At 37.4% G+C, this 20,937-nt stretch overlaps 1 protein-coding gene across 1 annotated transcript in view; it reads right to left on the bottom strand.

Moving 5' to 3' along the window:
- Nucleotides 1-20,937, bottom strand: part of SUCLG2 (succinate-CoA ligase GDP-forming subunit beta) — a 271,918-nt gene that overhangs the window by 114,346 nt on the left and 136,635 nt on the right. Inside the window, exons 3-7 of the mRNA XM_043886797.1 lie at nt 15,662-15,761; nt 14,866-14,956; nt 9,267-9,419; nt 7,587-7,676; nt 168-264 (exon numbers count right to left, since the gene is read on the bottom strand). Coding sequence (XP_043742732.1) covers nt 168-264; nt 7,587-7,676; nt 9,267-9,419; nt 14,866-14,956; nt 15,662-15,761 — 531 coding nt within the window. The remainder of the gene's footprint in view (nt 1-167; nt 265-7,586; nt 7,677-9,266; nt 9,420-14,865; nt 14,957-15,661; nt 15,762-20,937) is intronic.

Here is a 20,937-nt window from a genome sequence, read left to right as displayed (position 1 = left end):
AAACTCAAGTGCTAAAATGTTCAATTGCATCATGGGAGCATTTGAAACTATGGCAGGAAGTAAATTACTGAAAGAAATTAATGCAAGGGTGCGCTATAGTCTTTTGTATAATTTATAGTTTGCATAAATAATTACATTCATTCATTTTCTCTCTCTTTTTCTCTTACCTTGTCCTTCTGGAGTTTCACCAAAGGGGTTCACTTCCACCTGAGTAGCATCAATTTTCAGGAAGAGATTGTACAGCTTCTTAATTTGATCTGCAGCCTAAATATGATCAAGTGAAATGAAATTTCATAAAAGTAGAAAAAAATTATTTTGCTACATTAATGAAACCTTAAAAATAAGAAGCTGTCTATTTTCAGTTAGGTTTTCTGAAGGGAAAAAAAGAGAAGCATAACTATTTTAATTTCTATTGCTATTCATTAGAAGAAATTGTTCAACTTTCCTCCAGACAATAGAAAAGACCATCATCAAGAAACAAAATATTTTCAGTATGGCCCAAAAGTGTTGTGAATCTTTTTGAAAATTATCATGTCCCTATTAGCTGAGCTATACTGCAATATGAGCTAGAATTACTAATACAAAAAAACTCCATTTAAGTAAAAGGTAAATATGATTTTGAGAGTTTTTAACTACGAGGTTTTCCTTAGTATGCTGGAATAAAACTGTTATTATATTCATCAATCCAAACCTATAATCTGTGAAACAACAATTACTGAGTATCTATTGGAAATGGCTGCAAAACAAGAAGATGGAAGACCTAAACAGTACACTTACTGAATAGCACAATTCAAACTGCAAACAGTTTGTCCTGAAGGCATAAACCACAAAGAACCAGAATATTCAACAGTTTCCCTGGTGTTGTACCCTAACTTCATTTTTCTCACTCTGCTTGAAATTCACTCGCTCATTCATTCTTTTCAACCAACATTTATTAATTGCTCATGTCACAGCAGGCTGGCACTTTGTGATCTGGGGCTAGGGGGAGGATCACAAATGAGGTGTGACAGCACCCAGGAAAGCTCGCACCTGCAGTAAACACAGCCTGTTCACCATTAACACAGCAAAGTGAGACTGTGTAATGTGCAATCAAGGCTGAATGTTGGGGTTTAGTCTTATTCTTAGCTCCAACTTATTTCCCAGCCATGCTTTCCCCATTTCCACATTTTTTTTTCATGGTTCCCATCCTGTATTATTTGCCCTCAGATTCCTTTCCAGTTTTTCCCCATCTCTTCTCTATTTATCAGGGGAGCTGACACTTGTACACTGGGTTTTCAAGGCTCCTGGGCCAGCCGGCTTCAGTTCAGCCAGTGGGAAGCAGCAGTGGGAGACAGGAGCTGGGAAGAAGGAAAAAGAGTGGATATTTTTACTCCTCTCTTTCTGCATCCTCTCACTTTAATTCCCATCAGGGTCCCAACTTCTGTATCTCAAAGGCCAGTAACACTACCACTTCACTTTGCTCCTTGAGCACATAGGTTGGCAACAACTTTCTATTGCTGTTCAGCTCTCTGTGTTGCCTCACTGTTCACTCAGAAACTTCTCAGTTCTCACAGCACCTACTTAACCAATTACCTAGAATAAAGTCCCACTGTGGTCAATACTGGGGTTTCCCAGATGGCACTAGTCGTAAGAATCTGCCTGCCAATGCAGAAGACATAGAGATGAGGGTTCAATCCCTAGGTTGGGAAGATCCCCTAGAGGAGGGTATGGCTACCCACTCCAGAATTCTCACTTGGAGAATTCCTTGGACAGAGGAGCATGCTGGGCTACAGTCTATAAGGTCACAAAGAGTTGGACGCAACTTAGCACACATGCAGGTGGTAAATACTAGGAGTGATTTCTCTGTTCTGATATTAACTAAAGAACTCTTGGAGATGTAATTCATTTTACCTTATTTTGTTTGATGTACATGTGTAAACATCCTTAAATCCTAATTTGAAAGCCAGTGGATATAACCAAATATATATAACGAGTTAGACTGAATATTTGTAATATTAATTTTTTGTGGCTAGATAGTACATGTACATAATACAAAATCCCCAAGGTCCACAAGGTTCCCCCTCAGGATCTTCACCAGACTCCCCAGCGACAGAGCCCCCGGTCGATCCTCCTGCAGCAGCCACTCTACTGGTTCATTAAGGGATATAGTTATACAAATGTAAGTGTACACATTTTTCCATTCATCTTTTTAAAATAACAAACTTGGTTTTACACTTTGTTTCTTTACTGATAGATTTCAGAAAGCCTTCAGCAGCAAAACAGAACAATCTTGTAAATGACCACATAATATCTTATCGTATGGATATATCATAATTCATTTAACTTGTCTCTTAAATAATGGCCATTTGATTTCCAGTAGCTTGACATTACTTCAAATGCTGCCTTATCTGTGTGTGTATATATCTATCTATCTATATATCCTTATATCCTACAGTGATTAAACATCTATAGGATAAATTCTCTGAAGTGGGGAACAGGGGGTGGGCATTTTACATAATAAAAGATTATCTTAAATTGTTCCTGTTCTTATCTTAAATTGAAGCTTTCACTAATGTCCCCTCCCACAAACCAGCATTATAGAGATTTTTATTTTTTTAACTCACAACCATCAGCTATTTGGGTATCTCATTTATGGTTTTAATTTGAATCGCTCTAATTAAGAATAGACCTGAGCATTCTATGAGAGTGAGACATCTGTATTTCCTATGATGTGAACTCTGCATAGGAAAAATCCACATATTTTTGGTGTTTCTCATATTAATGTAAAGGAGGCATTTTTACATGAAGGAATTTAGCTCTTTATGTCATAGAAATAGCAACATTTTTGTCCTTTAACATTTGTTTTTTGCCCATGTTTTTGTTACTTCTGCCACATGGAAATCTAATAACATTAATAATAATGTCACTCTTTTCTTTTACAGCTTCTGGCTTTGTGCCAGACTTGGAAAAGGTTGGTTCCCAACCTAATAATTCTATCATTATTTTTTCAAAAACTTAAGATTTCCTTTATTTAATGTTTACTTTTTTTTTCTTCTGGGGTGTAATCCAAGTGGATTTTATTTGAATTACAGTGTAAAGCAGGTAAGTGACTCACTGTTCAAACTTTTTTATATTTTTAGAGATTTCCCAGGTTGTCAAACAAATGTGCAATGTGAGCTGCATGACAAAAGCATGATGTCTATCCTGGACATCATAGCATCACTACACCTACACAGCGTCTGTACACAGTCAATACAATAAACAATGGTAGAAAAAATCATTAATGTAATAATATGGAGAGACTTCATAACAGAAATAAATTCTGAATGCATACAAGTATAAGATCTTATCCTAGCTACTTCAAAAAGTTTTTCGTTTTGTTTTTAAGTACACATAACATAAATTTCAGGTCTTCCCTGGCGGCTCTTTCAGGTCTTTCCCTCGGAAAGAACTCGCCTGCCAATATAGGAGACATGAGTTCGATCCCTGAGTCGAGAAGATCCCCTGGAGAATGGAATGGTTACCCACTCCAGTATTCTTGCCTGGAGAATTCCATGGTCAGAGGAGCGGGCTATGGTCCATAGGGTCACAAAGAGTCAGACATGACTGACTAAGTGTGCACGCACGCGCACACACACACACACAACTTCACTTAGCACAATGTTCTCAAGACTCAACCACAATGCAGCATGTGTCAGGACCTCCCTCTTTTTCAAGGCCAAACAACCTTCCATTGTATGTATATACTATATTCCGTTTATCCATTTACTTGTCTATGAACACCTCGGTAGCTTCAAAACTTCTAAAGCCTATATTAACCTCGCTTAGCATGAAGCCTGAATTTTCTCAGGCTACTGCCACTGTAGTTATACATTAACACAGCACTTGGAGGGCATCCATTATTACAACTGTTTATTATTGTGCAAAGGCGACTATAAACATTTTTTGAAGCAAGACTAAATCTGTGCTGTAAGATCTGCAAGGGGTAAACGTTATATAAAATCTGTGTTGTAATATCCACAAGGGAGAACCAGCCTGGCTTGCAGACAGAATGTGCCTTATTCCAGAGGCTATACACCAAATGACTATAAAGGCCATCCAGGCAAAACATGTCAGTCTGCCCAGGTGTAATAGCAGGAAATGGCAGGGCCTATGGCAAGCTGAGGTTGGCTCTTCTACTTTCTAAATGTGTTCAAATTTAAAAAACAGATTAAACACCAGTCAAAGGAAACATTCTGCTAGTTAATGTGCTGTGAGTCAGTTTGTTACTGCCACTTATTTCCTCAGGATCCATGCTGTCAAATATTTATTTTTTGCCACAATTAATGTTATTTCAAGGTTATATACTAAGCAATTAAAAAATCAAGCCTAAAATCAAACATCTTTGGAGCCGTGCACATGAAACTCTGACAAATTTACCAATGTCTTCAAAAATGTTTAAACAGGTTAAAAAAAAATTGGAAAAAACTTCTATTGCATCCCAGAAACTAATACTTGCACTATTCAAATATGGTTCTTAAAGCTAACCAGAGATATAAACTATACCTAAAAGGATTAGTGAGCTGTTATTAACGTGACTGATCAGATATTTTCATCAGTTTAAATACTGGAGGCACATGCTGACAACTCATGGAGCCTACGTTTTTAGAAATGAATAGTATAGATGATAATTAAGACATCCTTGAGAAATTTGTGGATTTGAGTCATATTGAGTTTTCTCATGACTTTATTCTTTTCAGCCAATTCTTGCTGAAATATATTTTCACCAGAACATTATTCTGTAGGTTTTTATGCAAGGTGATGTTTATTTTTGTTAAATCTAATATTAATACATCATATTTTAGAGACATCAGGCATGAGTCACAGGAAAGATATTAATTTTACAAGAGGATCATTTTATATGTTTTTCATCCACAAGTGAGGCACTTCCAAAGGACCAAACCACATCCTAGCTGAAAATTAAGTAACTTTCAAAGTCACATTGAATCGAGGGGCCTTTAAGATATCACTTGTTTATCAAAAGCTCACCAATGGTTGATCATTTAAATAAACGTTTTCTCCTCTCAGGCACCCCCTGTGCGCACCGCACACGGCCGCTCCTGTACGGAGGAAGCAGTGTAAACAGAGACGCCCGGGTCTACAGCACTCCTGTGCTCCTGGGCCATGCACTGCATGTTCTGCTGCTCAAATACAAATGGATGTCCCCAGATGAACAAATTCTGACACAACTGCAGCTGAGATCACCATCTCTCCTCCCCCCCACCCCACCATTTTCACTCCTTCACATCCCCTCTTCCTGTGTTCACTGTCAGCAGGCGGACCACCGCCCTGTGAGCCCCTGGAGAACAACGGCTGCTCTCATCATCTCTGTTCAACAGGGTTCAGCAAATGAGCTTGGTTCAACCTGCTGAGGAAATGAAGATTTAAAGTCTTTCATATAATTGGCAATGATAATAGGAAAAATGTGAAGTAAAAGACTTATATACCTTCCTAGATAAATAAAATCAAAAATATAATGACAATATAGCTACTACCAATCCCTGAGAACTTGCAGGTTTATCTTCCTTCCATAGATAACTCACTTAAAACCTAGAGTATTTAAGGTATCAGAAAACATGATTTAGTCATTTAAGAGCTATAAATAACTGCTAATTGTCTCTTACATTACTTTTTTGGGGGGGACTTGTGATGTGCATAATACTGTTACTGCCTTCTCTAGAACTTTAAGATATATTTACCTCTTGAGCTTTCAAACCACACGGTGAGTAGATTTTTACCCACTCCAGATTTATTCTCTTGCCACTTACGACTACTCATTCCTGACTCCCCAGGAATTTCTTCTAAGTAGACACCTCAGATGTGTTATTTCACTTATTTATGCATATGATAGATATTTCTTGGACATCTAATATATTTACCAAACACTTTGTTGGCAACACAGTAGTGAGGAAGACCAACCAAGTCCCTGCCGTGATGCAGATGAAGACCCAGCAAACGAGACTGCAAATGTCCAAGAGAAATACAGATGTGCAAGGTATAGAGGATACAAACAAAGTTACAAGGCATACTGCAGAGCTGAGTGTAGGACAGTATGGTTAGAACACAGTGACTATAGCTCTCTGTGACCACCACCAATACACAAGAAGTTACTTAATAAATGTCAAATGATCAGTTAATATAGTCTGTAGCTAATATACTTCGTGGCCTCATTCTCAGGAAGTGAAACCAACCACTGCAGCCCTTACCCATAAATCCTCCAGTATCTCTCTTTTAGCAGGTCACTAACCTGGCATTTCTTCACCAGTCTCAAAATGATGACTAATTCCTCTTACTGTCCACTGAATCGTGGCTCTTTCTATCTCCTACTGAGGCTTAGTCCCGGATGATCCTGTTTCCTACTACCATGTTGAACCTTCTGCTTTTCACTGGAGGTTTTCCTCCAATCTTCAAGTAAGTGGCATCCTCTCTTAATTTAAACAAATATATTTTAAAGTCTCATTGTGCTTCACCTTTCCATAACTTGCCTTCATGTTACCCTTAAGCTTTTAAAGTTAGAATCAATCAAAAGAAAAGGTAAAGAGAGAAAATAAAGAGGGTACAACTGACTGGTTTACTAGGGGGATGCTGCCCAACTAAATTAAGGGAAACTGCAAGAATCCCAGAGCCCTAGGACAACACACAAACACAAACACACAATGAAGGGTCATTAAGGTGGCTTCTCTTAGTAACAGACGAGGAAAACAACAGCCAGTAAGTTCTTCTGATTTAACTATGCGACAAGGAAGCATGCCTGCATAGACATAAAATCAGGCTCCATGGCAGGACCAAGGGCAGTGCAGGACTGTGATGCTCAAGACAGACTCTCTCCCTTAACAGCTCAAAGAACAATTTTCCTGTCTTTGAAACCAAAAGATATAATTACTAAATTAGCATAATTCAAGCTATTTTCAGTCAAGTATCACCTCTGTGTAATTAATATTCATCTCAAATGCCCATTAGCTATAAAAGAACAGTAACTAATTAGGTAATGTATATGATTATTAATAATAATAAGAATTCACCTTTCTGGAGTACTGAATATGTATTTTCACACATCAGGTTACTCAATCCTCATAATAACCCTCTCAGTTAGGATTTCATCACCCCCATTTTACAGACTTTGAAAGTGATGTTCAGATGGTCTGAATTACACATGTACAGGGTAGCAGTGCAGGATTCAAACTCAGTTTGCCTAACTCTACAGCCTGTGATTCTAACCACTATACTGCATCTTATAATTGATTTACTGGAGATGCACTGCTATAGAAAAAACAAAGAAACTAACATACTTAACAAGCTGTATGTGTCTACAGGCAACATGCTCTTATTACACACACACACACACAAATATATATATATATAATATATATATAAACACATGCGTCATGAACATTCTCTTTGGAACACCAGGGAAGTATTTTTTCACTATAAACAACTGCAGGAAAAAAAAACAGAAAATAATAAATTGCCTTATTTCCTGATAATCACAAACATTAGACAATATTAGTCAAAGTTCCCAAACACTTTCTGAAACATGTTAGACAAACCACCTCCAATTGCTCAAGTACCTGGTTTTTCAAAGGCCCGAGGAAGCCTAGATTTTCCGCCATCCGTTGAGCTTGGCTGTCCTTTATCCCTTCAATAATGTCAATTTGCTCCTAGTAAAAATGAATCAGATGAACAAAATTCAGACAATCAAATGAAAAGATTTACAACCTCAAAAGAAAATGCTTAGTATTTATGTGCAAATGAGTAATTAAAAGTGTGGCACCTTTCCAAAGATCTCTGAGTTGGGCCACCACAGCTGCCTATGGGGTATATTTTAATTAGCACACCATCTATAAAACAGCCTTTTCAAAACTATATAATTCTTCAGGGTGGCATGCTGACAAGATGATCGGATGCCAGTTTTCACTTTTAATTACTATACAGATGGCAGTGACGAATATTTAGTCAGTTAATTTTTATGACATGTTTTTGGAAGGCTTCCAAAGTAAGTTTTTCCTGCCTAATATTGCTGTTAAGTTCAGAGTTTATCTTATATAGGTTAAATATTACCTTATGATTTAAATATTCTGCTGCTGATAATTATTAATAATACCCAAGCTCTACAAAGGGCTATTCCCTCCAAGATAATGAGCGTTGTTTAGATATATTATTTCATGTACTCTCTTAACAAATGTAATAACTTGTTTTAAAAATGTTAGTTTTAAAAAAAAAAAAAAAAGTAGGTGTTATCGGTAAGCCAGCAAGTAAAGTCTCAATTTAACTTCCAAAGTAGTTAACTTAAATATGCAACATTGGTGAAAATATTTTAAAATCAGTCTTCAAAGTATATTAGTACCTTACAAATGAAGAGTTTCAAGAAATAAAATTCTCACTTTTAGAAGGAAAAAAAAATCACTTTCTAAAAGAAATAATAAAAGGTTTTAACTAGAAATTTTTTGTGTGATTTTTTTGACACTAAGAACTCAGAATTAAAATCTAGGGTTATAGTTCTAAAGATCTTAGGATTTTCTTCTTATAGCTGAAGTAGGTTGAGAAGCATTTTGCATATATTATCTAATTTAATCTTCACAATTCTATAGGGAGGGAATTATCCCCATTTTCATTTACTGATTAAAAAAACTGAGAAACTTATTGGTTAGTTAGGATTTGACCCCAGGTCTCTTTGACTAGAAACTAATCTTAACATCTTAAAAAAAGAAGAAAAAAAGGACAACCCCAACAGCAACAACAAACTACACACACAAGATTTAAAGGATTGAAACAAACAGAATCTGGGCCTTAGAAAGATTCTCCTTTACACTGTGCTAAGTCGCTTTATTACCAGTACTGAAAGACATCGAGGCAGTTTCTAGTTCACATCTGATTTCTAGGAGACAATTTCTGGGTCATATTTATGAATGAGGTAGAGTTATCCAGGAAGAAATGGAAATTTCACATTCCTCTCCCATTGGTTAATTCTTGTGGCAAGTTGGATGCAAAGAAACTAGAGAGGAAGAAAAGGCTAGAAGGAGGAAAGAAGGAAGGGAGAAGAAAAGCACAGAAAAGCTCTTGAAAAGCACATATTTTGATCTACCCAACCTTTTCTCACTGGATATCCAATACGAAAAAGGACTCAATATCTTCATGCCTTAAGTCCCAGAAACAGTACACCAGGCTCAGAAATTAGGCTCACACTCAGTCTTTAACAGTGTGTACAGAAACAATCAATGAACAGAACATAGTCAGGAATCTAAACATACCTTAAAAATAAGTTCTGGATTCGAAGCTGCCACCTCTTCAATGTCAACGCCCCCCTGAGGGCTGCCCACCAGCACGGGGCCATTGCAGGACCGGTCCATCAGAATGGCCAAGTAGGTTTCCCTGGAAATGTCCAGGGCTTCAGCAACCATCACCTACCACATTAGTGGGAAAGTCAATTAAGTCAGCATCGAGCTGATTTCCACTTGGAAATCTATACAAACTTGCTACACAAATCAAACAGCTTCATTTTCAGGCTCTTTAAACCCAGTGAGATTTGAGAGTTCTGCCTTCATGGTGCACAGTGCCCATTTTCACCTCCTTAATTGATCCTGTTAACTTTTCAAGTGACAGGTACTCAGTTTGCCTCAAGGAACCTTCCCACTTTAATCTTCCTTTTCTTCTTCAGAAACCCTGACACTTGAGAAAAACTCCAGGGAAGCAGCTGTTATTTTAATTTGAGACATTAGCAGTACATATATATTACTACACTGATTCTTCTCAGATTGCACTGGTGGGAAACCAAGTTTGCTTGCCAAAGAAGGATTCTTTTTATGGTGTGTCTGATGCTTCCTATGTTTGGATACTTCTGTCTCTTGGATCACTGTATTTTTATTTCAATTTATACTTTCTCTTAAATTACAAACATAATATTTGCTTGTTCGAAAATAAATGCTGACGATACTAAAAGTATATAGAGGGGACAGTTAAAGCTGTCCCCTCCTGCACATACATACCCCTTGGGCCCCGCAGTCAGGATGTTCATGAGTCCCTATAGAACCTTTGTGATGACCAGAAAAAAACATCCCTTTCTCTATGAGGATGTAGTCACATTGCAGGGCCATGACTGGGCAGGAGGCAAACTGGATAAATGGATTTCCTTCTCCACACATGCTCCAGCCAGGTCCTTTTTGCTCTGCACAACCTTAACAAAGGCATGAAGCAGCCCTACCAGGAAAATCCACTAATTTTTACCTCTTCCCTATGCATCGGTAAGCATTACCAACATGGAATCATCTTGCACATGGATAAATATTACACATGCTTGAATGCCTCTCTTTCTTCCTTTTTGTTTATTATCTTAATACTATAACTTAGATTGTACAAGGTCTTCTCTCTGCATTGTGACTACATAGTACTTATATGTCAATATTTATTTGACTTTGTCCTGGCTGACAGACATTTATGTGGACTTGTGTTTCCAAAAATGCTACCTCAGTGATTATTTCTGTATGTGTAGCTTTGCTCCATTGTTTTAGTAACCCCCTGGTCAAGGGACATAAAGATAAAATGGCTAGGTTTTACAATAGATTCTTCATATTTAAAATTTTGCTAAGTACTATCAAATTTCCTTGGAGAGAGATGCTGGACCAACTTACACTACCAAAAAAAATAGTAAAAAATGTCTTGGATGCTTTTTAAAAGAAAATAAGAACATCTATAAGGAATCAGCACTTGAAGTAAAAATAATAAAATCACATACATTGCTTTTCCTAAAAAGAAATTCAGTAGTATGTTTCACCAAAAATGTTACTGATTAAATAATAATAGAGTTTAGCTCCCTAGAAGCCACAAAAGCACTAATTTTTAAGTCACATGAAGCGGGATAAATATACGATGACCTAGAAAGCTATAATGTAATGAATACAATTAACTCCTTCTTTTCAAACCTCTATAGAATTTATGACTGGTTAAAAATAGAGTACCTCAGAAGGGGCTTCATAGTGATTCTTCTATCATAAATGGTAGCTCATGAATTTTGTAAGAAATATTTCTTGGCACATGGTGTTAGGATTTTCATAGAACCATTTTTATTTCAAGCTCACTTTTGAATCCACAGCTAGTCTAGAGAACCAGATTTAACAACTTTCAGTAGTTACTGTAACAAACAACGCAGTGTTATAACTTTTTAGGATAAGTGTCATTCAAGTGTCCTATTCTTAATTTTCTCAAGTGTTGACAGATGTGCTCTGTATTCTATCAAATTTCTATTTGTAAAGACCAGCTGCTGTCTCAAACAGCTCTTGCTTGGTAGAAATAGCCCATCACTCTTTAAGAAAACATTCCCAAGAAAATGATGATTTTCAATAGATAATTCATGGACTTTTATATACAGACAAATTTTCTGACATTGAGATGCCCTTTATATGACCCAGGATGTTGAAATCCTCCAGGAATTGTGACAGAGAGAACATAAATGGACTCCGTGAACTCCCATGTCATGCAAAGCTCAGTTAAACACATTTCAACCATCTTTATCCGTGACGGATAGAAACTGTATCAACACAGCCTTTTCATGGAGGCCTCCAGTATGGAGAACCTTTCTAACGTCCTTTACCCTTGAGCAATGAATCTGTTTTTCATGTTTCTAACTGTCTGTTCATTTTGTTTTATTTTTTATATATCATGCTATTAAGACTACTGTATGTAGATGAGAGCTGGGGCACAAACTATTTGTAACAGAACGGCAGTTAGCTAAGATTAACAGGGTACTCAGTTACTCTCTGCGGACAGGAACCATTACTGGCAGTGACCCATGGAGCACATGTGTAGTAGCACTGTCTTACCTCCCCTATTACTATCCCAAGGAAAACACTATAAACACAGATTTAGGAAAAAGCCCCAATGTGAACAGATGTAGGTAATGTCCTTAAATAGCTTCTTAAACAAACTAAGACCTAAAGTTTCTATCATCTGGGAACTTCTGACTGATGTCCAGGATTCCATAAATTTAAAATGTATGAAAAAAATTAATTAATTAATTAATTAAATAAAAATGCATGGAGAAGGAAATGGCAACCCACTCCAATATTCTTGCCTGGGAAATCCCATGGACAGAGGAGCCTGTGGGCTCGGTTCACGGTGTAGCAAGAGTTGGACACAATTGAGCAACTAAACCTACACTGCTGGTGGGAATGTAAAATGGCATGGTCACTTTGGAAGACATTTTGATGGTTCCAGAAAAACTTAAGCATAGAAGTACCATTTAACCCAGGAATTTTACCCCCAAAGCTCTACTCAGGAAGAATGAAAACACAAATGAATGTTCACACAAAAATGCATACACAAAAGTTCATGCCTGCTCAAAAGTGGTAACAATACAATTCATTGTTCATCAACTGATGAATGAATAAACCAAATGTGTTATAGTCATACAAAGCAGTATTATTCAACCATAAAAATGTATGAAGTACTGATACATGCTACAACACGGATGAACCTTGAAAAAAAGCTAAGTGAAGGAAGCCAGACAAAAAAGGGTTTGAAAGATTCCATTGATATGAAATATCCAGAATAGGCAAATCCATGACTATAGAAACAGGTTCACAGTTTCCAAGGGGTGGAAAGGCAATGGAGAATGACTTCCAACGGGCATGGGTTTCTTTCTCAGGGTGATCCAAGCGTTCTGGTTTTGGATAGTGACGATGGTTGCACAACCCAAGAATATACTAAAAACTACTTAACTGCACATCTTAAATGGATGAATTGTGTGGTATGTGGATTATATCATATTAAAAAGAAAATCAATACAGACACACTGGATTAGTGTTTCCCCAGGCTGGGAGTAGGCATAGAAACTGTCTGCAAATGGATGGGAGATTTTTGGGTTGGTTGATGGAAATGTTCAAAAATTAGACTGTGGTAATAGCTGTCAACTCCATAAATTTATTAAAACTACAGAAGTTGTACATTTTAAATGAGTGAATTTTATGGTATGCAAATTATACCTCAATAAAAATATTTTTTAAAAAGTTAAAAAAAAAATGCAGGTTCCTTAAAGTATATGTAACGTTACTGCTTCAAGTATGTGGTAATACATATTTTACACGGGAAAAGGACAAAAACAATATTTAACAATTATTTCTAGAAAGTGAGAATAGAAAATTTTACTCTCTAATTTTTATATTTCTGTACTAATGGAATTTTTCTCATGTTAATCATTTTTGCAAACAGGGAAAAAACTACTTAAAACTATACCACTCTGGTCATTTCTTGGCAATGATTCTATTTACAAGAATGCACTTATCCCCAGGATTTCAGGAACCTATCTACAAACTAATTTTATGCATATATATATATATATAGTGTGTGTGTGTGTGTGTGAGAGAGAATCTTCTTGTGTGTATTTTATATGCTTTTTAAAGGTATCACAAACTCTATTCTCAAACTCCATGTGTCCATAAAAAATAATAAATTCCTACAAACAAAACCACTAATCATATCCCCTGTAAACAAATTTTGAACAAGTTATATAGGTAGAGGCTCATAACCAGTTTAAAGGGGAAAATAAAAGTACGGTGCTGAGCTGAACAAAAATAATTCTTCAAAACCACTGTAAGACGTAAACAGTTCTTGTATCTAGCTGCGAGGCACTGGGAAAGGGAAACAACCAGAGCCAGTTTTGTCTGTACACTTCCTCAACCTTCAGAAAGGCTCTGTGTTCTTAGAGGGAAGGCGCTAACGACCCACCAGTATCCCCATCTCCCTCCAGCTCAGTGTCCTTTTCAGGACCAAGGCAGTGTGCTTGGTAAGCTAAGTATGCTAAGAAAACCCAGCTGGTGATTTTGGGGGGGCCGTCATATCAAAAATTTTCCAGACAACTCCCTCTGAAATGTAAAAATGGAATGCACTGCCTCAGCTGCCTGAAGAATGGCACTCTGGAAGAGATTACCATGTGATAATCCACATGTGATGCTGTGTCTGTGGAGCAGACAGTTGCCTCCCCAAAATGCTGGGCCCTAACCTGCTGTTACCATGTCATGATGGGGCCTTCTAGTCATCTGTAGCGCACAGGCCTAGAGTGAGTGAGCTGTGCAGTCACCCAGGCCTGCATGCCAGACGGTCCCACTCTTGGTCTCTGATTTGATGTTCTGCTGCAGCCAACTTGAAATCTGAACAAGAATCTCACATTTTCATTTTGCACTGGATCCTGCAAATCGGGCAGTCAATTCTGGTGCCTTCATACATAACAGGGAGTTCAGCAAAGCTAATCAGACTGATAGGAGGGTAAGTTAGGCTCTGTTAGATCTACCAGTCACAGTTTCACGGCTGAGGTAAGCCACTTTGCTTTAGACTTTATTTTCCGTGTGTGTGTACAAGTATGTGCCCTGTACACACTTGGGTGTCCCAGCAGATCCCACTAATATGACATACTCCCAGTAATAACAGTGAGTCAAAATGGTAATAACCTCAAAATAAGTTACAGGGGAACACAGAAAAACCACCAAAACAAGCATAGTAATTCTGATATACTGGATGAGGGTGGGGCTGTGAGGAAGCACAGAATGTCCCTCACTGATTCTAGGAACTGTCATGTTAAGTCCTTTTTGACTTTAAACAAAATGTGTCTGAGTTCTAAAACAAAAAATTATTATTTCAATCATTACCCATCGTTACTCAATCCTGATGATAATAAACAGTATTACTAATTTAGAATCCTTTTTTATCTCTCCTCAAAGTCATACTACACCAAAAACTACATGAGGTTCCAAAAAAATGACACATAGACAAAGTGTACTGCTTCATTAGACTCTGTCAAAACTGAAGTATGATTTTTTTTTTAACACATACACAGAAGATGGCCAAAAGCATTCACATTACCTTTTTAACTTTCACACCTTCTTTCGGAGTTTGTTTTGTTGCTAGATTATATCCAATCATCTGTTTAGCCAGCTGTCCCACAACTTTAGGGCTAAGAGAGAAGAGAAAAAAAGAGAGAGAAGAAAGAAAAGAAAGTCAATATTTATACTGAACACAATTTTAAGACACAGTCCATATTATACCCCCACATCCACCCTGCCTTGGGCCCACCTTCCACCTTCACAGAATGCATGGTACTTTTTGTTTATTTACCAGGTGCCTAGCAGTGTACCAGATGCTCCCTGAGTGCAAAATATATATGAATGAGTGAATGGGGGTGGAAGGAAGGAAGAGGAGGGGAGGAAAACGAAAATAAGTTTGCTTAAGTTTGTTCTTCCCTCCCCCCAAATAAGTTACAGTCATAGCAGAGAGACAATGCTGAAATGCACAGCAGACTCAGGTAAGATAGTGGGCAACTTGGGAAGTAATGCCCAAAGATGGGGATAAAGGGAAGGGGAAGGATCAAAGAAAACAATTGAAAGGTATGTGACAGGAGAGGAGAGGAAAGTGTTTTCACTGATTGTCTAGAACAGAAGGGGTGTCAAGTTTTCACCAATTAGTGAACAAAAATCCTTTTACAGGAGAAGGAAAACTGGGACACTGCAGAGCCCTCTGCCTGTTATCTACGTCATTTATTTGTGACCTTCTGCTCCTACCCCCACCCCGGCCCGACTCTCTTAGTGCTCCTTTCGATCATGAGCAGCATTTTCCATAACTGCTTTGCCCAAAGATAAGGAATTAAAACCTCCACGCTTACTCTTTTGTTAAATGAACGCCTCCTTTCAAACCGCTGCTGAAGACACCTTTTCCTCTTCCGCCAGCTAAGATCTGGGCTTTTAAAACAATTTCTTTTGCATCTGCCAAAGAAAATTCAGAGTTAGTAGCTGATTTAAAATTCTTTTTTTTTAGCAACCAGCAAGTGGTAATGACATAACTTCCAAAAGTGACTGGCAAAAGCTCTCTTAAAACAACTTTGAAAATGAAGGCAATAAAGAACTTCAAAAAACATCGATACACCTAAATACAAAGTCTGTTTACTGTAGACATTCAAATATTTCCTGCCAGTTTAATCTAATTCTCAACCATCCCAAGGGAGAACAAGGCATGTGTTCCCTTGTTCTTCTAAGTGTCAGAAGATGCTAAATAAATCCAGGCTGGAAGTATTAATTCTACTGTGTAACAACACTCCCATGTGACAGAGACACCAATCTGCCAGTCAGAGGAGCTAACTACCTGTCAGCCATCTGAGATGTCAAAGGGAAGACTGGTTTACTTGGAGGAAAGTTTTAAAGAAAAGTTGCAAAGGGAGTATTTAATAGCTGTTTTCTTGGAAACCAACAGTTTTTTGACCAGCTGTTCTATGTATCAGCAGGGTTGGGTAAGGGAGGAAGAAATGGATTAAAACTAAAAGGAAGCAGTATTTTATCAGTGTTGGCAGGGTAACAGAATATCCCAGAGCAAAGTGGCTGTGGAATCTCTCTTCGTCAAAACACTCAAGGAAAGAGTGAATGGTCCGCTCTTGACATTTGAGACCAGTCATAAACTCAAACACGTTTATGGAGCTGGTGGGAAGGCTGAGTGTGTGAAGAAGCCCAGTGATAGAGAAAGGACCATCAGCCAATAGGAATACTCCCCTATCCAATAAACAAAATGAAAAAAAAAAAGGCAACCCACAAATTAAATGTGTTTAATAAACCAAATAGTACACATCCTCCAGCCACAATTATCATTCTCTGTATGTGATTCAGTTTTATCTAAAATTAGAGAATGAAATCAGACAATCTCCGATATGGTTCTAACAGTTTTCTTATTTGGCACACCAAGTTTAAAATTGCAGACCCAGGTTTTAATCGAGGCTTCCGCCTTTGCCCAGCTGTGTGACAATGTACAAGTTACTTAATGTCTTTAAGTCTCAGTTTACTCAATTATGAAACAACAATCATGGTTGTTTCAAGAATTAAATTAGAAAATATATGTGACTATCCTAACAGACTAAAAACTCATATGAGTAATGAAAAATTATCGCCATGATCAATTAGTTCATTTTATTATCTTTGTATATTGTGAAGAACCAAAATGATTATTTCCATTCAAGCAGAAATGGTAAAAAGTAATGGAATCTGCCACCAGTCATGCCAGGTCTGTAAATGTTGGCTATTTTAGCCAGTACTACTATCGTTACTATTACTCATAGGCAAGGAGGCAAAGGTTCAAAGAGAAGGAGCCACAGGTATTTTCAAGAAGGAAATGGGAGAGCTATGGAAGGATTTGACACAATGAAGGCACTGGGTAAAACAGTCACTCTAGCTGATGTAATCAGATTGTTAAGGTGCATAATCTTATTGGTTGGTCTTCCTTTATATATTTGCTCACACTCAAAAAATCAAGGTTCACTTTCTCTCAGAAGCAAACACAGCCCCTTCTTTGCTGCCCTCTATAACCTCTGACAACAGTTTCTGCCCTGGATACGAATCATCACAACATCAGTCAAACAATGTCTTAGAATAAACTAGTTCCCATCAAATTAAGTAGAAGCCAAGTTATCGCTACTGCTCATTATCAAACCCTTACTAGGAATGGAACCAAGTAAAATGAATTTATTGTGCATTTAGGCTACTGCATGTAGGAGTAGTAGTAAGGTAAGAACTTTGGTGTAAAACAGACTTAGTTAAAATTTCCAACTCTGCCTATTCCTTTATTTATTGAGAAGAGAATGAGATTTAGAAAGGTAAAAGTAACATGTCCAACTATAAAATAGTCATAACAATTTACAGTGTTAGAATGATGTGAAAACAAACGAACAGAGTAGGTAAAATACCCATCTCAAAGTCTGGCACATTTAAAACAAAGAGTCAAAATATTATAGCTATTACAGTATCATAATTATTTTCAGCAATTCAGCAAAAGTAGAATTCAGAAAGAAATTTCCAATTTCCCTTTGAAGATATTAAGTGGAAAAAACACTTCTGCTGTTTACTCAATTTTTAATTGTGTTTTCTTCAAATTCTTTAAAAATAGCCAGCATTCCATTCCCATTATCATTTTTCATAACCTCATGAATCTGAAAAAAGAGATGCTTTCCTCTCCAAGCTCTCCAGTAGCAAAACTTCAAAGCCATGCAGACTACCTAAATGGGCAACGTTAACTGACATTACATGAGCTTGATTAGTTAAGTTTTAGGCACTAACCATCAAGACAGACAAACAGTTGTAAGCTCAATAAAAGTGTTGTCAATTATTCACATCACTATTGATCACTTATCAAAGGACTTCATGCCACCCAGCTGGTAGACCAAGCAACCACTTTGGAGACTGAAGACACATACTGGGGCATGGAGAAAGAGGGAAAGAAAGAGACTCTGTCAAATCTAGGTATATCTTCTGCAATTTATCAGTTCAGTTCAGTCGCTCAGTCGTGTCTGACTCTTTGCGACCCCATGAATCGCAGCACGCCAGGCCTCCCTGTCCATCACCAACTCCCAGAGTTTACTCAAACTCATGTCCATCGAGTCAGTGATGCCATCCAGCCATCTCATCCTCTGTTGTCCCCTTCTCCTCCTGCCCTCAATCCCTCCCAGCATCAGGGTCTTTTCCAATGAATCAACTCTTCGCATGAGGTGGCCAATGTATTGGAGTTTCAGCTTCAGCATCAGTCCTTCTAATGAACACCCAAGACTGATCTCCTTTAGGATGGACTGGTTGGATCTCCTTGCTGTCCAACGGACTCTCAAGAGTCTTCTCCAATACCACAGTTCAAAAGCATCACTTCTTCGGAGCTCAGCTTTCTTCATAGTCTAACTCTCACATCCATACCTGACCACTGGGAAAACCATAGCCTTGACTAGATGGACCTTTGTTGGCAAAGTCATGTCTCTGCTTTTTAATATGCTATCTAGGTTGGTCATAATTTTCCTTCCAAGGAGTAAGCGTCTTTTAATTTCATCACAGGCTAAAAATAAGTTCACTACTATCACCTCTTCTGGTTAGTTCTCCAATGCTAATAAAGCAATATAGTATGTCAGAAGCCAAAGTAAAATAAGTTTGTCCTGTCTTGCGGGAAACTCACATAAAGTAATTTAATTCATGTGATTATTTACTCAAACTGTTGAAAATTAAGTGACCAGATTCTACTGAACAGGAACTGGCTTTTTCATTTAGTATTTACCAAGTGGTTTCATACTTAATGTCACTGTTTCCATTTTATTTAAAAATCTAACTTCTCCAAAAACTCATACAAATTTCCATTTATTTTTAACATTACCTCACTGTTTCCAAAGAGAATTACAAAAGAATATTCCAGGGACTTTCCTGGTGGTCCAGTGGTTAAGAATCCACTTGCCAATGCAGGGCACATGGGTTTGATTCCACATGCCACAGAGCAACTAAGCCCACGTACCACAATTACTGAAGCCCACAAGCTACAAAGAGAGAGTGGTCCCTACTCATTGCAACTAGAGAATGCCTGCAGGCAGCAACAAAGACCCAGCACAGCCGGAAATGAATGAATGAATGAATGATATCTCAATGAGGAAATTCAATTTTTGCATGAATACACAAGATGATCCAACTGCATTATAGGATATAAAGCTAAAAAGAGACAAGAGGAGGGTGAAACTCTCCTCCAATAGATTTTGTACAGATACGGATTTCATCTATACATTAAATAACCATATTACTAGTAAAACCAAAGTCTATTTAACTCCAAATTTCTGACTCTTAAATGACAGGCTTACATAAAGTAGCCTAAATATGCAATACATCTACTTTATTCTGTTTCTTTTCCTGGTGAGTTTTCTGATAATGAGCAGTGCTTAGGGCAAGGTTTCTACTGGGTTTGATGGAAACCAGTTTACTATAATTCATATACATATATTTTAGGAGAAAAAAGCACTATAAGAGACATATTTGATAAACTTAATAGATATGTAATACTTCCAAATACCATATCACTTAAGAGAACAAAATTTATAGCCATTAAGAAAACCTAAAGGAAACTCTCTAAGCCACAGTTTTATTTCATTCTATTAGCTGCATTAAAATAATGCTTTCTCACTGTTTTCCTCTCATTCTCCCTCACAATGAGTGTTACTATAATTACAATACAGTTTTTTGTAATTGTATAATTACAATACAGTCCTAAAGGACTGATTTCCTTTAGGACTGATTTCCTTTTTCTGGTAGTCACATATGAATGTGAGATTTGGACCATAAGAAGGCTGAGAGCTGAAGAATTTCCTTTAGGACTGATTTCCTTTTTCTAGTAGTCACGTACAAATGTGAGATCTGGACCATAAGAAGGCTGAGCGCTGAAGAATTGATGGAATGAACTGTGGAGCTGGAGAAGACTCTTGAGAGTCCCTTGGACTGCAAGATCAAACCAGTCAATCCTAAAGGAAATCAACCCATATTCACTGGAAGGACTGATGCAAAAGCTGAAGCTCCAATACTTTGGCCACCTGATGCAAAGAGCCAACTCATTAGAAGAGACCCTGACACTGACAAAGAATGAGGACAGGAGGTGAAGGAGGCAACGAAGGATGAGATATTTGGATGGCATGATCAACTCCATGGACATGAGTCTGAGGAAACTTCAGGAGATAGTAAAGGACAGGGAAGCCTGGCATGCTGCAGTCCATAGGGTGGCAAAGAGCAGGACATGACTAGTGATTGAACAGCAACAACAAAGCCTAAATAGAATAAATAATAAACATTTTAATTAGAAAAACTTTGTAGAACTAGTTCACTTTGTTTTTCAGAGATAGAATTCTGAAAATATATCAATGCAAAATAATGTTTACAAGATATATTTCAGAACCAGAACACAAATGGGCCACAGCAAACGTCTGAAATGTTAGCCAAGAATATCAATAAGAGAAGCTATTTTCAGCTATCCTTTTTTAAATAGTTTGGTATTGAACCAAATATCTGTATTACTGAACTGGTTTTTATTCAGCATTGCTCTTTCAAAATATAATACTTTCTAAACACAAAATGTATTACTCTACATGCCAATACTACAGCGAGATGACTACTG

The sequence above is a fragment of the Cervus elaphus genome, chromosome 24 (genome assembly GCF_910594005.1).
Source record: "Cervus elaphus chromosome 24, mCerEla1.1, whole genome shotgun sequence".
NCBI lineage: Eukaryota > Metazoa > Chordata > Mammalia > Artiodactyla > Cervidae > Cervus > Cervus elaphus.
The sequence above is the reverse complement of the archived record's forward strand: the minus strand, read 5'-3'. Positions and strand labels throughout refer to the sequence as shown.